The following is a 22,200-nucleotide window of genomic DNA, read 5'->3' as shown; positions in this document are numbered from 1 at the left end:
TCAAACTGATTATGTTAGTAATTAATAATTAATGAATTGTTATGTGATGCTCAACAATAAAAGAATTATTATGATGTGATTAATAACGAAAGGATTATTATACATGAATTACTTATTTTTAAAATGATATTTTATTTTTAAATAGTTTAAATAGTAGAATAGCTAACACAAGGACAAATACTATTCTCCATCTTTCTCCCCAACTTTCCCCCAAATTCCAAAAATTAGAAAAATCCAATTCCTAATCCAATTTCTATATTGTACATGTGAAAGACAAAAACCCTAATTTCGTTGATTCAGTTTTCATTTCAGCCTCGTATTACATATCTCTCTCTCTCTCCCCTTCCCCTTTCTGACTGTCTATATCCAATTTTTCCAATATCTCTCCGTCTCTCTCTCTCCCCGCGTTTTCTCATTCTTCTTCTTTCTCACCGCCCACACACCGTTTTCCTCGATCGATCCGTCCCTTTCTCTTCCGTTACAGGTTCGTTCATCTTTCCCTTTTCCATTTCCCATTCCCCCACCCCGTGCCCTTTTTGTCTTCTTATGATCGGTCTTTATTAGAGCTTCTGATTGTTATATTCTTCTGAATTGTTTCGTTTTTTTGCATGCCCATTTGGTGAATTTTACGAATTTGTTTGTCTTTTAAACTTTTTCGTAATCTTTTGAATTTTGTGTTCTAGGGTTTGGGATTTGTTGTTGTAGTTGAGGAGTTGCTAGATTTGTGGAATGGAGAGTGGAATTCGTGATTTGATGCTATGGGCGTGAGGATGCCTGCATTTGTGTGTTTTGTATTGGGTGATGTTTGAGTTTATATGTATATGATTATGTTTCTTTAGCTGAAGAAATGCATTGGGGTGGGGGTGGGAGGGGGCTTTGTCTATGTGCGCATTATTGATTGATTGATGGGAATTATTGTGTCAAATTGGAAATTTGATCGGTACCTCTACTGGTGGTGGGAGATATCAGTCACCCGGTGATATGGTCGAGGTGTACGCAAGCTAGCCCGGACACCCTCGTCATTAAAAAGAAGGGAAGTTTGATATAAGAAATGGATTGAGCGTTCTGGCAGTCATTTGAAGAAGACCATTTTTCACCTCTCTTTTGTGCTGTATCATTCTATCTGATAGTAAAATTATAAGGGAATGTTGGCTTCCATAGTTTAGTGCTATCTTGTTTTTGGTCAATTGAGTTTTTTTTTTGTTTTAGCTCGAATAGATGCAAACCATGCTAAGGATTGTAAATTTGCAACACGTACTATAAGTTGCAAGCAGTTTAAATTTTAGTAATACATTTGAAAGTTAAATCAAGGTGACCGGTGATTTATTCTTAGCCGTGGTGCATGGGGAGGTATTTTTGCTGCTATAAAATAGAAAAAGAAATGTTTAAGGAACTTACTAGAGTAAATGCAAGATAACAGACAGCCACTTTGAGGATGTGGAGAATATTCATTTCTTCTTAAGATCTGATTCTATGGTTGTAACACAGTTTGGTGTTTTTGATTATAATGTTGAAGTCAGTATGTATATTACTTCAGTGTGCTTTTCATTTCTTCAAAGCTCATATGCATATGGCAGTGGAAAAGAAAGGAATCACGGATAGTTGCTAATTACTTAGAAAAGGACAAAAAAGAAAAGAGTAATTCCTCCTATTGATTTTGACTAGAGGTAAAGCCAATCCCGTGCACATCTTCAGAGGCTTCTGCCAATGAAATATGTTGGCAGTTTGACTTGATATAAAGTCGTAACATGACGTTTTTAATAGCTCAATCTGGATTGTTATATACACACACACATATGGAGAGAAAGAGAGAATTTTTTGACCTATGGGACATTGAGGAATTTGTAAATGGTGTAAGAACCTGAGTGTGAGGATTTACGACATGCTATGTTTTCTAATTATAGAAGTGGCAAGGGCTTGCTTTGGTTTGATTTTGGTGTACCTGTTATTGCAAAGGATATTCTGGAAAAAATAAAAGTGAAACATTATCAATCCCTCGTATGTGCTTGTTTAATGAAGTGTTAAATAATGACATGGACTTTACTGATAAAATAAATAAGGACTTTGACCATGCATGAGATTCACATTGGTCGTCCCTCAGCTGTATCCTTTCACTTTTCTGTTTGTATTTGTAAAAATGATTATAATTTAAATTCTCAAAACCAAAAAAAATGAAAAAATAATTGTAATTTAATCAATCACTCCGCAGTTCTTAGTTTTGAGAGGAAAATCCACATTCCTGAAACTTCCTCTGTACAGCGCATTTAAGTGCCTTCTCTGTTGTTAAGCTATGCTTCTAAATCGAGCGAGAATAGTATAAATCAGTGTCTGCATATGACATATTTTAAGGTTGAATTTGTAACAACACGAGGATGGTGATTGAGTATTAAATATGTGAGCTCTTAATACTAGTCTACCATTTATCTAGTTTTTGGTCCATGTACGACATTGTTGGGGCTCATGTTATAAGTTGTGACTGTTCTTGTCAACTCGGGGTGCTAGTTAAGGGATTTGGACAAGCCAGTATTAGCATATAATAAGGCTATTCCTTTGAGTAAGTTTGATAGCTCCTTTTTCTGAGAGACCAAAGTGGGGATTATAATTTGCCACTAGAAGATGGTGAAGATGTTTATTGGTTCTAACTTCTACCAGCCAGATGATCTATGGCTCTTATAATTTCAACGATCTTACTTGTCTCCTCATATTAGGTTTGATTTATGTTCAATTATCCTTATAAAAAAATTATGTTATTTTGCTTTGCTTGCATAGCGGTATACTGGAAAAGAAAGAAAAAGAAAAGCCTTATCGCCACTACCTCAATCAAGCGATTCTTGTTAGATTCGTGATCTAATGAACTTTTTATATATTGAAATTCCATTTTGTGACTAACCTAGTGAGTCACTAGTGCTAGTAGAAGGAAAATAAAGGTGGGCCTAAGGTGAAGGCACACGTCTTACTGCTCATTTTTACTAATTTTAAGTACAAATGAGCCATTAAAGACAGTGGAACAGCTTAATTACATACATCTCTCTCTCCCCCCCCCCTCCCCCGCGGTTGGGGGGGATAGATATATTTGGAAGTAACATTAAACATACAACTGTTGAAGGGCACAAAACAAAAGGGTGACCGAGACAAACCCATATAGTTTCTTGATAAAGTAGAAACAAAATCGAAGGTAACCCATGCTTGTAAATTGGGTTACCTGGATTGATGTTCATCTACCAATTACCTATATTGGGCCTTGGTTTTCTTGTTGGCTTAGTCTTTCACGTGTTATGTTTATTTGCTTAACTTTGCACTCTGATTGTGGTGAGGCTATAATCTCCTTTCTTGTTTTATGACCGTGCGGCCACTAGCACCACATTCAGTAGAATTCCTTTTGTCAGATAATTATTTTCTCTTCAAGTTTAAAAATTGATGAAAACATACTGTAATAACATATGTTCGGGTTTTCTCATGTGCTAGTAGGTCATTTTTCCTTTCCTCATGTGATTTTGGACAATGTTTTAGCCTATATCCTTTGAATTATCTATTATTTGAAACTTTAAACTTGTTTTCTGATTGCTATGGATTAAATATGGCCTGCTGAAATGCCAGTGTGGACATTTGGCACATGGTTGCCTAGCTAAAACTGAGGTTTTTTTTCTAGGCAAAGAACTTAAAATTATTTGGCAACTGGGTGTTGTCCATTCTCATTTGTAGTCATATTGTCTTCTTTTCTATAGTTGATATTGAGATGCAATACGAACCTAGGAAATCAAAGAACTTCTGTTTATAATCCAATATCATTGTCATTTGATGTTACAAAGATTGGGATGGGTGCAGGCCTCTACTTATCATCTGCCCTTCATTGAGACTGTTGTATTATCCTTTCCTTTGAGCTCTGCACTTCAGAAAGATACTTTTCTCTTCAAACTTGTAAAGAAAAAAAAGAAACTCGATGCATTTTTTTTTTTTGCTGAAATGTGTTGGTTCAAAAAGTTAAATAGCTTGGTTCTTTGCTCCTACCGATAAAATAATGAGTATCTAATATATATTTAAAAATTTACCTTGTCTGCTTAAAGTTGCATTAGTCATTTGCTGACCTGACAGCTCCCAACTGTTATAGGTTTTGGAATTAGAAGTGCAGTAATGTCTCCGGCAGCTAGGTCCAAGTCAAAGGATAAAAAGATGAGCAAGGAACCACCCAAAGTTGCTTCAAAGCCTTCAAGTGCAAATGCAGGCGGTGGGGTTCCCACTAGTGGATACAATCCTCTTCTCGGGACATTCCATACACTTGACACAGCTCCTGTGACTTCGAATGCTGCTCTTCATGTCAATGGTCGTTTCAGAAACATTGATGAGACAGATGACCCTAGTGGGCACTCTATCGGAGCTGGTGGAGAGTATGATGTTGTTTCCAATAATGGTAGCTGGTCTGGTGAGTCGGAGGATCATAAAGAGAGAACTTCTAATCTTCCTCCCCGACAAGAGACATTACCTGGTGCTGATAATGACAAGCGGGAAAAAATCCGTCAGAAAAATGAGAGGAAGCATCAACGTCAGAAGGAGAAGCGAGCACAAGAGTTGCATGAAAAGTGTAGTGGCTATCTCATGTCAAGAAAGCTGGAAGCACTTGCTCAGCAGCTTGTGGCTATGGGGTTCTCCTTGGAACGGTCAACTATGGCTCTTATTCTGAATGAAGGCAGAGTAGAAGAGTCAGTAGCATGGTTATTTGAAGGAGGTGAAGAAGCAAACAAAGACAAGGAACACAATCTTGATACTGGGGGTAATTTGAAAATTGACATATCAGACGAGCTTGCTTGCATCGCACACATGGAAATTAGATATAAGTGCTCCAAGCAGGAGGTTGAAAGAGCAGTAGTTGCCTGCGAGGGTGATCTTGAAAAGGCTGAAGAGACTTTGAGATCACAAAAACAGGAGCCCGCCTCTGTTCCGTCCAAGCCAGAAGAAATTGGCGATCCTCCTGCCGCGGGCAACGGCAAGCTACCTATTGCCACCGGCCAGATTCTAACAAGATTACCTGTAAAACCTTCATTATCTAGTACAATACCAGCAAAGAGAGATGAGAAAGACTTCAATTATACTAAAGTTGCTGCCGCAGCAGGGCCTCCTTTGGATCCTGGGAGCAAAAACATACCATTGCTGAAAAGGGTTCCGCCAAAATTGGACTGGGCCAAGTCACCACAAGTGTCAGTACCTGTTGAGAAAAGGTGGCCAAATGGAGGATCAAATCCTTCTGTTTCCTATTCTTTGGCATCTTCTTTGCAGGCATCACCTCCACCGCCCAAGACAGAAGCTCGTTATGTGGCTGTTGGAAATGAATTGAAGAATCTACAGATAGGAACTGTGAGAGAACCAGTTATAGTCATGCAACGACCCCAGTCTGTCAATGCCAGGCACACTCCCACCTCAAATGTAAGCTCATCTCCTCCAGGAACAGCAGTGTCGTGGTATCCTAGTAATATTGCTGAAACAATGACACCCAATGGTATGATTCCACATATTCCGTGCACAAGAAGCCTGAGCATGAATGGCGTCAGCACTAACCAATTGTACAACCAACTTCATTATCAACAGCACCCGCATCCAGAACAATTTGTTTCCAGCAATGGCACACTTGAATCACCAGGATCTAGCCGGGGAAATAGTTTGTGGAGTAACACAGGTGCATCCCAGACACAATCAATTGCTGCAGCTTCCTCACTTGGACTTTTCTCCGGTTTGGGCACCAATGGTACTTCTGGGTCATCGTCTCCTGTTGACTGGAACACCGGCGGTGGCTCAATGCTGCAGCTAGATTACGCCAACATAGACTGGAGTTTGGATCGCGGCTCATCGCCGTTGAGAACAGGTGGTATGTGGCCAACAACGAACTCATTTATGCAAAACAATGCTCGTAAATATGATTCATTTACCCCTGGACTTGCTGTAAAGTCTACCATAAGACCTGATATGCGCAATGGGATTGGTATACCGATTCCCGGGTTGCACGATGGAGCAAGTACAGCAGAAACGTCGGCTGGCGGTTCTCGGGAGTGGACTTCTCCTTTTGAAGAGAAAGACCTTTTTAGCTTACCAAGACAGTTTGTTTCTTCTCCCTCGCTGTAGGGTGGTGGGAGGGATTTGACTGAATAAAAAAGAAAAGAGATGAAAAAAAGAGAACAGTAAATGTGCTTTGGATTTGGTGTTGGTGTTGGTGTTGGTGTTGGCTCTTATGATGCATTTGCCCTCTTGATATTGTGAGCAATTATAGTGAAAAAGAATACAGTCGTTTTGGTTTAATATCCGTTTTCTTTTTCCTTTTTTTCCTTTCTTCGCAGCCCCCTTCCAAATCAAATACGTTCCTGCTGAATCTAAATCTAAATTAAAAATGACAACAATATAAATTGGAAATTCAATTTTATAGCTGTTTGATTTGGTTTATATGAATAATAACATACCATTATAGTGGGTTTGTGTTTCTTATATTAATTAGAAAAAACCTACTCTTAACTGATCCACGTGCAGAAAAACTTGTCCTCAATCGCTGAAAAAGGTAAAATTACATAAATTACTATGCTTAATTAAATTGATTAGTAATAATTGGAGATTGCCAGAAGAACTTCCCCAATTGAAAACTGACTAATCAAACATATGAGTGAAGTTTATGTAAATGACTCATAATATGAATTATTACTTGATTTTAAGCTTTTCGTGATTTATGTCTAGAGTAACTCAAATTTTTTAGAAAGCAGCTGGCCTATGGTGCTTGTGACAATCCTAACTTGTAAATTAGTTCGAAGGACAAATTCCATGAGGAAATTCCACCATATCTTTCCCACTAAAATAAAAGAAAAATACCAAATAAAGGGAAAACAACATGAAGGGAGAAAAACAACAATAACAACGACCCAATGAAATCTGGGGCAAGAAGAATGTGTACACAGACAGACTGTTTCCGATAGACCCTCGGCCAAAGAAGACAAAAAGAGTCAATATATCAGTATCATCAATAAAAATCATAGAAAAAAACCCATAGAAAAACACAGCAGTATCTCAAGAACCAGAAAATAGATGAAAAGCAAAACAATAACCAGTAGATAAAGCCCGACAATACGAGAAACAAAAAGTGGTGTGAACTCAACATAAATCACTAGCAGTGTATGACTAAATCCTAACAGATTAGCCTCACTCTAGAGCGCCGTAGAAATATGCACAACTATCCCCTAGCTTACAACCTTAATGCTCGACTTCCACACCTTCCTATCTAGGGTCATGTCCTCGGTAATTTGAAGTCACGCCATGTCCTACCTGATCACCTCTCCCCAATACTTCTTAAGTCGCCCTCTAACTCTCCTCGCACCCACCAAAATCAGTCGCTCACACCTCATTGCATGTGCATCTAGGCTTCTCCTATGAACGTGCTCGAACCATCTAAGTCTTGCTTCTCCTCTCCATGGAGGTCACGTCCACCTTCTCCCGAATAAAAAGGAAGGAAAAAAGATTTTAACGATTATAATTAAAAGATTAATTTGAATTTCCCATTAATAACACAAAGTTTTCCAAATTCCACGTCAGCTTCTTTTTTGCCTCTAGTTCTCGTCCAACCAACCAACCAAAAAAAAAACAGAAAGAACTGGCTGAGAGATCAGTAGAGCTCAGATACAACAACAAGAACAAAAAAGAAAAAGGCAACTCCCTCTATTGTGTGACTCCTAACAATGGCCTTTTCTTCATCATCCTCTTCTCTATTACTTCATTTCAAGCTTCCCCTTCCTCATACTCAAAACCCATTTCGTAGATTTTCTTCAAATTCTTGTTATGTACCCACTAAGATTTTACCCAAATGCTGTTCTCAAAGCTCTAAGTCACGAACTTTGTTCGAGTGTTACTCCCAAAGACAGTCAAGTGAACGAAAAACTGAAGAAATATTGGAAGGAGAAGTAGTGGGTATAAAGGAAGAAGTGTATGACTTTGAAAGACTGTTTTCTAACCTCAATCAAGCCACTTTTAAGAGAGAAGCAGGTATTTGTAATTTGCTTCTTTCTTAGTTGATCTTCCACTGTTTCATCATGCTTGACTTTAATGGTCTGGTCAATGCCATTTTCTTAAGCTAATTCTCAAAACTTTTACCAAAGGTAAAACTAATACTCAGAGTATCACAACAGTCACTAAAGGATTGTAACAGAAAAAAATCAGTCAACTTTGCCTAATTGAATAGCTTTTTGGTTATTTAGGTAAAGTTGAGCGACTTTTTCTTCATAAATTGTTTTTAGTGACTTTGGTGAACTATAATGAAAGTTGAATAAATGAAATTAACCCCACTATTACTGCATTGGCTAGTTGTTTGTAACACTGCAGTGTCTAAAGGGATTAGGGAAATAAGGAATTAGGTGGAAGATCTTGGTAGGGGCGGGTGGGAGAGATATTTGATGTAACAATCCTTGTAGTTCAACATTCAGCACTTAGGTTGAAATGAATTTTTTTGGTCTAGTTGGATTAGTATTGGGACTAATATCAAAGTCGAAAATTGTGTACTTTATGGCCGGAATGAAGCAAATGTTTCAAGTTCGCTTAGAAATTTTGTTATATGGAAATCTTGATGTTTTATGTATTTGTTTAACTGTCTTCCTCAATTGTTTCAGGAAGCCTCAGCAGTGCCATTTTTCTCGTTGCTGGCACCACTGTACGTTTGCCCTCTCTTTGTCAATGCATGATTTGTGCATAAAGGGCAGCCCGGTGCATGATTTTTGATTTGTGCATGTGTATATTATTTGCTTATTTATCACATACCAGCATCTGATGATAAGATATTAAATTTATGTCATCCACATTCTCTTTGTGACTATAGAATTGTGTAATTGTTGCTTCTTCATTATGTCAAGTTCTAGGTGTAGTAGTTGCAGTGTGAAACGTTCGTGATACTTCTGACTTGATATTGGTGGGATATGGAACTAGTTTCAGGCACTATTTCATCAAGTGTGCATCTTTAGATGATGCAATCTTCTAACACAGGAGCAAAACGTATATAGAAAGGGGTTACTCAGTTCATATTTAGCCGCAATGGCAGAGAAACAAAGAGCTTTCTGCTTCTGTTGAGACTAAATTAACATTAAAAAGTAGTCCTTAAGTGGACTCTCGAAAGACTATGCAAATGGATGAATTTGTTCTGCTCACTGTTAGATACTTCTTTGATGATCCCTGGTTTCAGAGAATTGAATTTTGCTAATATCTTTTCTTCCCCAGTGCTTCGAGATGAAGTAATCTTCTTCATTATGAGGTTCGATGGTCACATGGGGAATGTCTGTGATCGACTACCTATAAATTAGAAGTGATCACATATTCACATGTTATCATTTTTTACTTTATATAGCACATCCTAGAAAACAAATGAAGACTGGGGTGTGTGTGTGTTATGTGACATGTGTAACAACTACAGGGTGCTTGCTGACCCTGTAACACATAGATTCGGATTTACTATTACTAGGTGTGACCTATATAATCATGATTGGTTCGTTAAGAAGTTCAAAGGTTTCTTTCTCTTCGTTTCACCTCTAATGTGCCATCTTGGTTCATCTCCTAGTATTAAATACATTTCTGTTGCCTGCTTTCTTATGTGGTCTTATATTCCAAATAGCTTCTTATTGTGATCTTCTCCCATTCCGAAATTTTATGTGGTTGTTACATGTCAAGACTGGTACTTCTGCACAGTCAACTTTCTGCTAAACAGTTGATCTTCTTCTAACTGTACCAGAGTTGCTTCCCATTTATTAGGACAAATCTTTTTCATGCTATTCAATAAATCTCCAAATTTACGTTGCTGAAAGATAGCATCCTATCCAATGTTGCTGTACCAGAAACTTTAAGTTAATTAAATTTATAAATGTTGCTGTACCAGAAACTTTAAGTTAATTAAATTTATAACTTTAAAGCCACATATTTTATTAGTAAAGAAAGTTAATAAAGCAACCCGTACGGACACTCATTTCTTAATATCCATTCCTGATTAAGGTGTAGACTCTGATTGGCTTAAGGGAGTATGAGAAAGTTATTTGAAATGCATGAAGAGGGGAAGTCGACGATTTCAAAATATGAATATATGAGTTTTTCCTGGCTGTGTACATTTTTTGATTTTGATGGTAGTAGCTTCCTTCCATGAATATCAACAATTCTCGAGCATATTCTGATTGCAAATTCTTTCTTGTTAGGCATCATGTCTCCTACGTTTTTACTCTTATTTAACATGAATGAAAGGACTAACAGTAAACTATCATCTATGTGTCGTGAATAGGTAGGTGCAGGTATTCTTGCTATTCCTGCAGTCACACAAGAATCTGGATTTCTAGCCTCTGCAGTAGTTTGCATTATTTGCTGGATTTTTATGGTAAACGATTCAGCATTTTTTCAACTTCTCCATTTTTCATTTTCTTATCTGGTTTCTCAAGAATCTGTTGAAAACCAGTATAAATGTAAAAGTCGATTAATTAATTCACTAGTTGCCCCCATAGATTCTTCTCTGTAATAACCTCCACATCAATAGTATGTTATTGCTTATATTTCTGACTGCCACATTTGATTCCTCTTACCCCTTCTCTTCCCCACTCCTAAACCAGTCTTCAATTTTCTGGCTTTAATAAGATTCTTGGAAATCCAAAATGGTGCAGGTAGTGACTGGACTACTTATTGCAGAAGTAAATGTGAAGACAATGTGTGAGCTCGGTTCAGGCGGTGTGTCATTGGTATGATACTTATTGATCTGGGCATAGATTTTCTTTTCTTCCTTCTTCAAGAAAATGGTTTTGTTAAATTACTCAGGAGCACCCATTACTCTGCGTGGAGAAAAGCTTATGCTCACAGAACTTAGAAATTTGGACTTCCATTTTTCTTTTCCATGTTGGGTGTTTTAATGTTATCCTCCTCTCTCAAAGCAGATATCACCTGTCATTATCTAATGTGAAATGGGAAGTCAAGATAACCGTTTTTACATCTAATATTTTAAATAGATGGTCTTATTTCACGTTAGTTTCTTTTAAAAAGTTTAATAAAGTATCATCTGCACTTCTCATCACGCTTCAACTTTATATGAAGCTGTTTCCTCACTTCCTATAGATGTGGTAGCTATACTAATCCGATATGCTTCCTTTGATTTCAACTTCTAATTCCATTCATTGCTTATCTTAGTGGCACATGGTTATTTCAGGTGTCAATGGTCAGGAGAACGCTAGGAAATACAGGAGTGCAAGTAGCTTGGTAGGTTGATCTTACATTGCTAATGCCGCAAAATTGGTTATCTTTTGCTTGAATTCCAAAACTTTTCCAGTGAGCCTTGTTACTATAGTGATTTATCGACTGCTTTGAGTGAAAAAGAGAAAAAGCAAAAACAAGTTTTAGTAACTGTCTTTTGATGGTATTCATTGATGTATGTTAACCCATTATTAATTGATCTAAACCCCTCTCCCCTCCCATAGTTTTCTTAGTTATGAGAATCAAGTATTATTAGTTTTACACACACACTTTTGATTTGAATAATTTTTCGTCTGATGAAACTGTGTTTATAACGGCAGCTGGTCATACATTTTCATCCATTATGCCCTTCTTGTTGCTTACGTCGCTCGTTCTTCAGATATATTGACAAACTTCAGCGGGATTCCATCGTATGTTCAAATCTTCCTTAAAACTTTGTATCATCAGTTACGTAATTTTTATGCTTTAGTTGATGACGGTCTTTAAATTTCCTTTATCATGTAATCATACAAATTAGTTGTTTAGAAAAAAGCAAATAGCTATACTGTGGTGAGTCCTGGGCTTTTACAATTCTCAAGAGTTTGGCTTTCCAATTTATGCTTCCCAAGAAAAGGTTGATGCCTGATGTTATTGATGGACTATGGCCTCATGCTACCTCTTGGTCTTGGAGGTTCTACTTGCATTGCTTCCAGTCCTGAATATACTTGATAGCAGGCAGGAATAAATTTATGCCATGTATCAGTTAAAAAAAGTTTACTTGGAAATGGGTTCAATTACTCCTCATTTCCTTTTGGCATGTCTTAATCTAGGATGTAGATTTGCAAACATATTTATGGTTTTTGTTTTGTTTTAAATGCTTTAAAAGTGAATTTTGTCTTTATTTATTTGACTAACACAGTCATGATATTGACTGTGAAGGAAAATGATGAACTGTCCAAGGTTTATGCAACATTCTTACATTCATTGACTGGAGTGTGATTTACTTTATTATATCGTGAAGCTTACTTCCAGATAGGTTTGTTCACAGAAGACAAATGATAATCCTTTAGAGTTACCATTTCTTCCTAAATAGTCAAAATGATGTCTTTGGGATGTTTTGTTCTTCCTGTATGTGTTATTTCGAAGCGCCATAAGTTGGGCATTAATTTTTCATAGCTTCTTGGAGAATATTGTAAATTTTTTCATATGACTTTTTAGGTAAAAGTTGATGGAAGCATTATGATTGCAGATGGGAAACCGCAACCTTGTTTTCACTGCTTCTTGGAGGGATTTGCTTCTCTGGAAGGTTTGACATTGCTTTCTCATTTTTGTTGGCAACGTTCCTCTTTTCTTATTGTCATGATCAACTCCTTGTCAAAACTAACGACTAGAAGCATGCATTGCTTTTTAAAAACAAAATTGATCCCTGAAGGTTTAGTGCATTTTGTAACAAGGTCCACGACAAATTGTCTACGATAGTGCAGTGCACCAGCTGATGGATGCTCTGACATGCGTCGATATTCATATGAGAGAAACTTTTGTGATAAATGGTTTAACTTCAACTTGTACTCTTTGGTTTGTGTCCTTCCTGTGATTTATGGTTCCTTAATTCTTTGTTACATCTAAGGAACTGTAAACGAAATATAAACACCTGAAGAAAAACTTGTTATCACCAGTAATGGTTTTCTTCCTTGTTCAAATATAGAATGCCATCTGCTTTACCAAATACTCACATTGTGTATGGAAATTCATTTCATGGATACGGTCTTTTCAACATATGGTAAAGGAAAACATTGCTAAATACTGACAAAGCCATATCTTGTGCCCCGGGCAATGTGTACTGCACAGTTAATCTTATTGTTGTTCTATTCTACATGAGGAATAACCCCTTTTCTTTTTGCAAAATGATACATAATTTTTATCTTTAGAAGATTGTGAAAGTAACACAATTTCTAATTTTGTTTAGCCAGAGAACTATCGGGGCAGTTAACGGCGTCCTTGTCCTTGGTATCGTCGCCTCTTTCACAGCTCTTGTGGTAATTCCCATTCTTAATCAAGCAGAAAAAGCTGCTATTACTATCTTTAGGATAATAACATTTTTTTTGCATATTACTTGTAAGGGTGCAATATTGATATTCCTCTTAGTAGAGAATGTGTTTCCATACTTCACTGAAATTGGTGCTATCGTATCTGACTCATGCCAATATATGCCTCAATTGGTGTATGGTGAGACCAACATAGATTAGCTGCTACCTGAATTAGTTAGAAGGCCTAGGTTCTTTCAGTATTTAGATGTTGCATGAGATGGTAAATGCTTCTTGCCAACAGGTTTGCTCAATGGCAGCTCCAAAAGCTATGATGGTAGATATGAAAGAATATACTTACTTCACATAGTACTATATACTATATGCTTATTAGATTAGTAGATGATTATTGATTCGATTGAGTTCGTAATGCTTAGACATGCTCAGTTTTATTTGTTGTTTATATACATTTTAGACATGATACAGGATTTTATCTTCCCATACATCAAGTGCAGACATTTTCTAATAAGTTTCTTGGAAACCACATTAATAGAATTTTTATTAGAGGTGTTGTATGAAATGGTAAAATGATTCTTGCTAACAGGTTTGCTTAATGGAAGGTCCTGAATCTATAACATTACATGCAAAAGAAGTGAATAACTTCACATGGCCCCATTAATATGAACATTACATTAATAGTTGATTATTGACTAAGATGGGCTTCTTAATAGACATGGTCTACTTTATTTATTGTTTATACATGCCGAAACCTAAATAAGTAGCAATCTTTTAAACTTTAACAACTTTAAAAAGTCAATGACAAACTTTTGCCATATTACATATCTCGGAAACACCTATATCAAGCTTTCATGTAAAGCAACAGATATGGCTTAGAGAGAAATATTGATATCACATCTTTTATGCCTAAGGTTGTTGCCAGTGGAGACTTGCACTGGGAGGCTCTTCTTAAAGCTAATTTTGAAGCTGCTCCTCAAAGTATACCCATAATTGCACTTTCTTTTGTTTATCAGGTAAAAACATTTTCCAGAATTTATATAGTCACCCTGGGATTGTGCATTTAAGATAGTCAGTTGCTTTTGTTCTCAGAATGTTGTACCTGTTCTCTGTACAAATCTTGAAGGGGACCTGTCAAAAGTCAGGTGATTATCACTATTTTGCTGCATATTTTATATGAACGTATAAAATTTGGTCAGCTTCCTTTGTAGAGGCTGTTTCACTCGGTTCTTCTTTGCTTTATATAACTTTCTATTAATATTTCAGGTAGAATTATATAGTTGGCTATTGCTATGTTCTAAATAAATTAAATTGTTATGGATGCAGGAGTGCTATAGTTTTCGGGACAGCAATTCCACTTGCTCTGTTTCTTGTTTGGGATGGTGTCATTTTGGGAACAATCACAACTCTTGGAACTGAAGCAGACAAGATTGTTGATCCACTACAACTATTGCGGGCTACTAACGGAATTGTTGGGGTTGATACTTATTTCAATGATCTACTATATTTCTTTATTGAAATTAAGTAAAATAAGCAGGCACTGAAATGTTTTCTCCTCTCATCTAAACATTGTGTTTGCAGCCAATAGTTGATGTCTTTTCCCTTCTGGCCATTGCTACTTCTTATATCGGATTTGTCTTGGGGCTTGTGGACTTTCTCGCTGACTGTGAGTGACTTGGCTCAGTAATCATCTAATTTATGTTCATGTACTATTTTCCGAACTTCTCTGTTACCGAAACCTGGTTTGCAGTTAGTATAGTTGTGAATGATTGTCTTGCATAAAATCCTCCTCTCTTTTTTTCTTGGTTCACTATTTATTGGAAAGAACTTGTATTTGTTGTACCACAATTACCTGATACTGTTCATCATTTGTAATTAGTTTAAAACATTCCTCTGCTGGTTCTTCACCATTAGACAAGCTCTTTCAATTGAAGGTGATTACCGTATTTAACCAATTAAAACAATGCAAAGCTGTACCTTCATTCTCAAGCGGTAAGTTTGTGGAACTAAGATGGAAGGATGGTGTGGTAATTTGAAATCTTAGAACATCTCTTTTATAAGAAAGTGATTACAATAGTGTATTCGAGAAGCCAATACTTATTAGCACAAAGTGTGAAGTGTCTCTTTCAGTAATTACCAGACAACAGCTTTTTTAGCTTCGAGCATCTAGAAACAAAAAAAGGGGAGTGATTGAGATGTTGGTTGTCCACTTTAGCTTTGCTAGAGACAATTTGGTAATGAATGTCACTATCACGAAGCCAAAAGGGTGTAAAACAGGAGGGTTTTATTACCAGAGGAATCATTAACACATCTTATATGCTCCTGAGTTCTTTGGTCGCTTATTTTACCGAGTTTGTTTCCCTTTTAGCTTCTCTTTGTGGAGTCGATGAACAAAATTATGCCTTAAAATTTACTCACTCTTTGTTATTACCTTGTAGAGTTCACCATGTTACATAATCTTAATAAGCTGGTTTGATCACTGTAATAAGTTTCCTTTTAGCACACTTTATGAGGTCTAACTTGTGTTTTACTTTTGTCATTGAACTGGTGACAGTGCTGAAACTACCATCAGGTCCAAACAGGCCTCTGCCTTACCTACTTACGTTGGTGCCTCCCCTGATACTTTCACAGCTAGATCCAGAGATATTCTTCAAAGCATTGGATTTTGCTGGAACCTATGGAGGTACGGAGACTTACCTACAGTATAACTTTCTTTTACTATAACCGAGCAGTTGGAGAATAATATGTACGACAGAGAGGAAAGATGGTGTACAAAGTCTCATGAATTACATCAAAGCAAAGAAAAAATGTATTTAGTATTGAATAATTCATTCAGTGGAAATTTTTGCTATCTCGAAACAAAATACAAATGCTATCACATGCTGTTTGCATAGGACTAACGAAAGAATACAGGGGATGAAGTTCAGTAGTTTGGTTGCATATTGTGCACCCCTTGAGGATGGAGGCCTAGAGGTGGCTGTAGGAAAAGGATATAAAAAGTAACAACAGGTCATCGCCAATAGCTCCTTGACATGTAGAACTGGTAAGGTTGTGTTCAGTAGACCCAATGTGGATTGGTTGTTTCAACAACTCTAAACACATGATTTCAAGTCGTGAAAACAACCTCTTGCAAAAATGCAAGGTAATGTTGCGTACAGTAGGTCCAATGTGGTCTAGTCCTTTCTCGGACCACACACATAGTAGAATATTAGTGCATCGGGCTGCCATTTGTTTTTTGACTTTTTCGCTATTGCTAGCACCAGAATTTTTCAAAACTTCAATTTGGGACATAATGTAATATGGCATCAGCCATCAGCTGCATATCATTGTCCATCTATCTATATGTTTATTCAATATCATTCTGAGCCATTTATATAATTTGTGTGCTTGTGGTTCTGTAGTTTTGGTGCTTTTTGGACTTCTTCCAGCTGCAATGTCCTGGTCAGACAGATATTCGGTATCAACTCAAACTCCAAATCTACCCCCGCTGGTTCCCGGAGGAAAGATCACACTCTCACTTATTTTTGGAGGTGCAGCATTTGTCATTCTTTCAGAAATAGTAGACAACTTTGCACATGCATAGTTGTTGACACTAATGGAGGTTATTATTGATGCTGTATCTGTCTCCAGTTCCCACATTATGTTTCTGCAATTTTCAGGTGAAATTGTTGTGAATATGAGCACATAGATAGAACAACCGTTCTTTCATAGGCTGGATAATCGGGTAATATCCGGAGTTTATTACGGTGAAACTCTAAAAGAAAGTCATTATCAATTTATTTGACAACTTTTATTTGCTAAAGACATCATCAAATGTGTTAGTTTTTCGCTGAATATCTTAGAAAATTTACAGTAATTACTTTTTCTTTTTATAGTTGCACATCCATACATATATCCTACGAATAAAAGGTTTAATTTTAAACTAAGCCTACCTTCCGCTCCTGCAAGGGCATCCTGCTCAACCCCAAACCACCGAAAGAAATTTAAACTTGGACAAAGGGAGTAACCAATAAATAATTTGAGGTGATTTAATAAACGATAAATGAGCGATCATCCACATGACACATTTCCTCAAAAATCTCTCACTTTATAAAAATGCAGTTTGATAATCCTGATAATAATCAATAAGCAATAAACCGAAACACTTTCAGAAAAGTATAACCCTAGTCTTGTTTCTCTCCATCAAAACTTAATTATAAAGAAATTAGAAGGCCATTTACCTCTATTCGTTCTGTAGATGTCTTTTTGACCAATTTCTTCCTCATTCCAAAATAATACGCAGAGCCCACTTGTGGGAATACACTGGATATGTTGCATATTCCAAAATAATACAACAGAAAATTACTACAGTAGTAAACAGAAAAAAAATAACTAGAGAGTATTTTTATATTTTTTTGTGGGTTGCGAGAGAGGAGGAAGGCTGATTAAGTTGATAATTCTGGAGTGTAATCTACAGATACAAGCAAAAGGAGGCTGATTCTCAAGCAAGTCAGATGTCGAGGCGTTCAATACTTATCTCTCATGCTCTCTCTCCAAACTTGGCATCCGATACAAAGAAGCCAATGTACATATAAAGCAGCAGCTAACCAAAATGTGATATTGTACAAGATGTGTATAGAATCCTAAACGACAATGACCAAACCCATTTCACTTAATACTATACATCCCAAAATTGAGCTCCCATAGCAGAAGTCATCCAATGGACCCTGAGCAATCTTAACAGAAATTAAGCTTTCTGAACAATCCAAATATAACCTGGAAGCACAATAGAAAAGACTGTTAAGGAAGCAAATGTTTCTCTTGTCAACATCATATAGGCAACCTAACTAGCTTAGCCTTTCATATGAATGCTGAGATGAAAATCGTACACATGTTGCAGTAAGACACGAACCTGGCAAAATCTAGCAGCAACCTGAATACCAACACTCTCTATCCCGTATTAAGATATTTAGGTGAGATTGATGTCTTACAGTATTTTCAGAAACATCATATAAACGCAACGAATCGACGACCCTCAATCCTCATCTTACGTAAGAGTAAACCAAGCATACAAAAGCTAGGGATTCACTAGCTAATCCACAGCCATTGCCTCAGGACCCACAGTAGCATCCTCCACTCCACTCTTGTTATGATCATCAACTACATTCCTTATCTCTTCGACCAAACTCCTCTGCTCTTCCTCTATTGTGTTCTGCAACTCATCAACCTGAAACCCAAAAAAAAAGGACATTCAGCAAAAGATATGTGCAACTTTCACCAACTAAGTTTTTCTCTAATGCAGATGAAGTACTACTAAAAAAGTTCTATCTACCTAAACAAAGTATTGCCAAATACGAAAAATCTCACATTCAACTTTTAATAGTGTCGTCAAAGACGAAAAAGTATTAAAAACCTAAGATCTGCTAAAGCTTTAAGTGCAACTAAAATGCACAAATGGGCTACACGAATGATATTCTATTAAAAATTGACCTATTACTTAGTGATATGAATCAGTTAACTCTGATGTATATTTAGCAACTTTAAATCACTAACAGCAATCAATGCATTCCGAGCTAAAACTTCCTGAAGAAACCAAGAGCATTAACGGAAGGTAAGTCCGTAGCAAGATACGTACCACATGCAATAAAAGAGCAAACTGCTTTTTACGAAGGTCCAATGTCCTTGAACTAGCAGTATTCTCTGCTTCCAACGCAGCTATCTCTTTCTCAAGCTCTGTTAAAACCTTCTGAGTTTCTGATCTTGGAGGTTGCATAGCAATCAATTTCCTGATCACCTCACCCTCTTCTTTATGCTTCCTTTCAACCTTGCTTTCTTCAAGTTGCCTCTTGAGATCTTCTATATCAGCCTGAGCCTGTAAAATCTGCACGTTGATTTCACCCTTCAGGTCGTTGAAATTCTCCTTTTCTCTAACATTCGCATCTATTACTATTTTGCTCTTTAGGAGCGGAATCTCAAACGTATTTAGCTCTTGCAAGAATGCTTTAGCAAGTCTTTCACAATCACCGCAGTTATCAGCTTCCTTCTCTATCTCCGAGACAAAAGTAGTAAACTTCTTTTGGAGTTTCTTCAGTGGCGGTTCACCTCTAGTGGTGGTTGTCCGAGTCAGAAGTCTATGCCTAATAATTATCTCGTCTTCAAGTTGGCCAAATGCATAATGTGATGCCGTTGTCTCCCCCTTCCCAGCAATTCTTCTACCTTTTATCGGCATTTTTGTTTTGATTTTTCTATCCTGTACCTGTAATAAATATCTCTTACAAATTAGCATTTGATAGAATATAAAGGAACACCGGCAGAATTAGCTTCCTTAGTCACCTCTGAAAGAGGTTAAATGACCAGAGATCTGTATTCTATTTCTAGGAAAATACAAGTAATAATATTCCAAGATGTTTGACATTATTCTACAAGTAATAATATTTTACACAACTCTAACTTCTGTAAAAAAATCCACATTGATTTAAGGCATTCAACTTTAAGCAATTATGTGATCTCTCGCGATCACACTAACTTAACTATATATATATATATATATATATATATATATATATATATATATATATATATCCAAGTTAATACTACATTATGACCGTGTCTTTTAAATCGCGTCACATAAAACGACATAAAAGTTGTAAGAGTTAATTTCCTCTTTTTGCAGATGACACAACCTTAAAAGTCCCATTTGATGAAGCTAACTCTCTAAAAGATATCATTATATTTAAACCAAATAAGTGAATAAGGAAAAAAAAAAAACTAGATCTGTGCACATATATTTTCACTTATTTTACTGAACAAATATATAACTTAAAATAAAGATATGTGCACTTTTCAATATCATACAAATTAAAATAAGATGCGTGCACATATTAAAATAGAGGTGCCGATTATGTGACTAGAAAAGCAAAATGGGTGACTGAGCTGTGTTTTAGTAGTGCTGTCGACGTGTGACTGTTGTTCATGAAAATTGTAGAGTGGAACTAACCAAAGAGAAATGGATGGTAGTAATCAAGTGTACAGCCCGCCCAATCAAGGAGGGACATACCTGAAAATAAGAAGTAACTGCCCGAAGAAGCGACGCCGTCGAAGCCCCGTTCTTCTTCTCGAGAGCGCTGACGACTTAGGGTTGGGGAATGTTGGGTTGTTTAATAGTCAAAATATCTACATGTTACCAATATATTATATTATGGATATTCATTTAGTATTCCGTTGTCTTTGAAGCTTATTCATATGGACTGCGTCGTAAATATATTTATCTATTTAGTACTCTATTGGAAATAAGCCTCCTGATAAGCTTATCACTTCGGTACCCGGTTATGAATAAATATTACCCACGGTAGAAGATTATCCATATCGGGTATAATGAGCTTATTATTTCAGTACTCCGTTATGCATAAATATTACTCCTAGTAGAAGATTATCTATACCTGGTACAATGAGCTTATCCTTTCAGTACTCCGTTATGGATAAACATTACTCTCAGTAGAAGATTATTCATATCTAGTATAGTAACAGCTTACACAACAACTCCCTTTCTTCTATAAATAAAAGAGATTTGAGTTCATTATGTACATCAGTTTGAATTCGAATAATATATCAGTTTCTCTCTATACTTGTCTTTACTTTACAGTCTTTATTTTATAACACGTTATCAGCACAAAACTCGGCCATCTCGAGCAAATACTTTGAAAGTATCTGAGGTACGAACTTTCTTTTTCTATATAATGTCAAATCTCTCTAAACTTGAATTTGTAGCCCTGAATATATCGGGCAAAAGCTACATGTCTTGGGTGCTTGATGCTAAAATTCATCTTGATGCGATGGGTCTGGCAGACACCATCAACGATAAAAATAAGGCATCAAACCAAGACCGTACCAAAGCAATGATATTCCTACGCCATCACCTTGATGAGGGCCTGAAAATGGAATATCTCATTATTAAAGATCCAGTCATATTGTGGAATAATTTGAAAGATAAATATGACCACCTGAAGATGGTCGTTCTTCCACAGGCACGTTATGATCATCTAAGACTACAAGATTTTAAATTTATAAGTGAATGTAATTCTGCTATGTTCAGAATTATTTCCCAATTGAAATTATCAACAACAACAACAACGACCCAGTATAATCCCACAAGTGGGGTCTGAGGAGGGTAATATGTACGCAGACCTTACCCTTACCCCGAAGGGTAGAAAGGCTGTTCCCAATTGAAATTATGTGGTGATAATATTACTGATCATGATATGTTGGAGAAAACTTTCACCACTTTTCATGCCTCGAATATGCTCATACAGCAGCAATATCGGGAGATGGGATTCAAAAAGTATTCTGAACTTATCTCACATCTTCTTGTAGTCGAGCAACATAATGGGCTATTAATGAAAAATCATGAAAGCCGACCTACTGGTTCTTTTCCATTCCCTGAAGTGAATGAGACGAACTTTTACCAAGCTAAGCGTGGAAGAGGTCCTGGCCCCAGTCGTAGTCATGGCCGTGATCGGGGAAGAAATTTTAATCATAGTAATAATAATGCACCAAAGAACCCTCCTCACCACCAGCAGCGGAAAAGGAAGGAACAAAAGCATGAAGCGGTGCAAGCACCAAATGTAGAAAATGCATGCTATAGATGTGGAGGAAAAGGGCACTGGTCACGTACTTGTCGTACGCCAAAGCACCTGGTTGAGCTTTATCAAGCCTCCCTAAAGAAGACAGAGAAAAATGCTGAAGCAAATTTTATTTCTGAAAATAATTTAGACTTCATGCATTTGGATGTAGCTGATTACCTTGCACTCCCTTATGGAGAAACAAGTCATGTGATCAGTGGTGAATCTGTAGAATGTAAAATATTTTAATTTTTGTTGTTTGCAATAGATAGTATGATTATGAAATTGTTGTGCATAAATAAAAGTTATGATTTGATAATGGTGTTTACTATAATATATCTTATTTATGTCATTTTGAA

At 36.6% G+C, this 22,200-nt stretch overlaps 3 protein-coding genes across 5 annotated transcripts; 2 read left to right on the top strand and 1 right to left on the bottom strand.

Moving 5' to 3' along the window:
* Positions 1-286: 286 nt before the first annotated feature.
* On the top strand, positions 287-6,285 carry LOC104243772 (uncharacterized). Its single transcript, XM_009799023.2, has 2 exons — positions 287-484; positions 4,109-6,285. The coding sequence occupies exon 2, from the start codon at positions 4,132-4,134 to the stop codon at positions 6,109-6,111; it is 1,980 nt and encodes a 659-aa protein (XP_009797325.1). The 5' UTR covers positions 287-484; positions 4,109-4,131; the 3' UTR covers positions 6,112-6,285.
* Positions 6,286-7,604: 1,319 nt separating this feature from the next.
* On the top strand, positions 7,605-17,100 carry LOC104243773 (uncharacterized). Of its 2 annotated transcripts, XM_009799025.2 has the most exons (15): positions 7,605-8,007; positions 8,628-8,668; positions 10,274-10,366; positions 10,647-10,721; positions 11,183-11,232; positions 11,547-11,636; positions 12,455-12,511; positions 13,172-13,241; positions 14,159-14,260; positions 14,337-14,389; positions 14,571-14,721; positions 14,826-14,910; positions 15,799-15,927; positions 16,646-16,774; positions 16,904-17,100. In XM_009799025.2, exons 1-15 carry the CDS (start codon positions 7,704-7,706, stop codon positions 16,930-16,932), a joined length of 1,458 nt encoding a protein of 485 aa, XP_009797327.1. In that variant the 5' UTR covers positions 7,605-7,703; the 3' UTR covers positions 16,933-17,100. The 2 variants fall into 2 exon arrangements, with proteins under 2 accessions (XP_009797327.1, XP_009797326.1); XM_009799024.2 differs by lacking the exon at positions 16,904-17,100 and having other exon boundaries at positions 16,646-16,839.
* A 262-nt stretch (positions 17,101-17,362) lies between these two features.
* Positions 17,363-20,396, bottom strand: LOC104243774 (THO complex subunit 7A-like). Of its 2 annotated transcripts, XR_715290.2 has the most exons (4): positions 20,281-20,396; positions 18,859-19,479; positions 18,136-18,450; positions 17,363-17,999 (listed from the first exon to the last, which is right to left on the bottom strand). XR_715290.2 is itself a non-coding variant. In XM_009799027.2 (3 exons), exons 2-3 carry the CDS (start codon positions 19,450-19,452, stop codon positions 18,316-18,318), a joined length of 729 nt encoding a protein of 242 aa, XP_009797329.1. In that variant the 5' UTR covers positions 19,453-19,479; positions 20,281-20,396; the 3' UTR covers positions 17,363-18,315. The 2 variants fall into 2 exon arrangements, 1 of the variants encoding a protein (XP_009797329.1); XM_009799027.2 differs by having other exon boundaries at positions 17,363-18,450.
* Between the last annotated feature and the right edge of the window lie 1,804 nt (positions 20,397-22,200).

Source organism: Nicotiana sylvestris, chromosome 11 (assembly GCF_000393655.2).
Source record: "Nicotiana sylvestris chromosome 11, ASM39365v2, whole genome shotgun sequence".
Classification (NCBI taxonomy): domain Eukaryota; kingdom Viridiplantae; phylum Streptophyta; class Magnoliopsida; order Solanales; family Solanaceae; genus Nicotiana; species Nicotiana sylvestris.
This window is presented reverse-complemented; position numbering and strand designations above follow the sequence as displayed.

What these genes read in the sequence shown, in the direction of transcription:
- LOC104243773 (XM_009799024.2), top strand. Translation starts at nt 7,704, where the DNA reads ATGGCCTTTTCTTCATCATCCTCTTCTCTATTACTTCATTTCAAGCTT. An exon ending in AACTTCAGCGGGATTCCATC is followed by an intron (nt 11,637 to 12,454) that starts GTATGTTCAAAT and finishes TTATGATTGCAG; the next exon opens with ATGGGAAACCGCAACCTTGT. An exon ending in GGGGACCTGTCAAAAGTCAG is followed by an intron (nt 14,390 to 14,570) that starts GTGATTATCACT and finishes TTATGGATGCAG; the next exon opens with GAGTGCTATAGTTTTCGGGA.
- LOC104243772 (XM_009799023.2), top strand. Translation starts at nt 4,132, where the DNA reads ATGTCTCCGGCAGCTAGGTCCAAGTCAAAGGATAAAAAGATGAGCAAG.
- LOC104243774 (XM_009799027.2), bottom strand. Translation starts at nt 19,452, where the DNA reads ATGCCGATAAAAGGTAGAAGAATTGCTGGGAAGGGGGAGACAACGGCA. An exon ending in TTGCTCTTTTATTGCATGTG is followed by an intron (nt 18,451 to 18,858) that starts GTACGTATCTTG and finishes TTTGGGTTTCAG; the next exon opens with GTTGATGAGTTGCAGAACAC.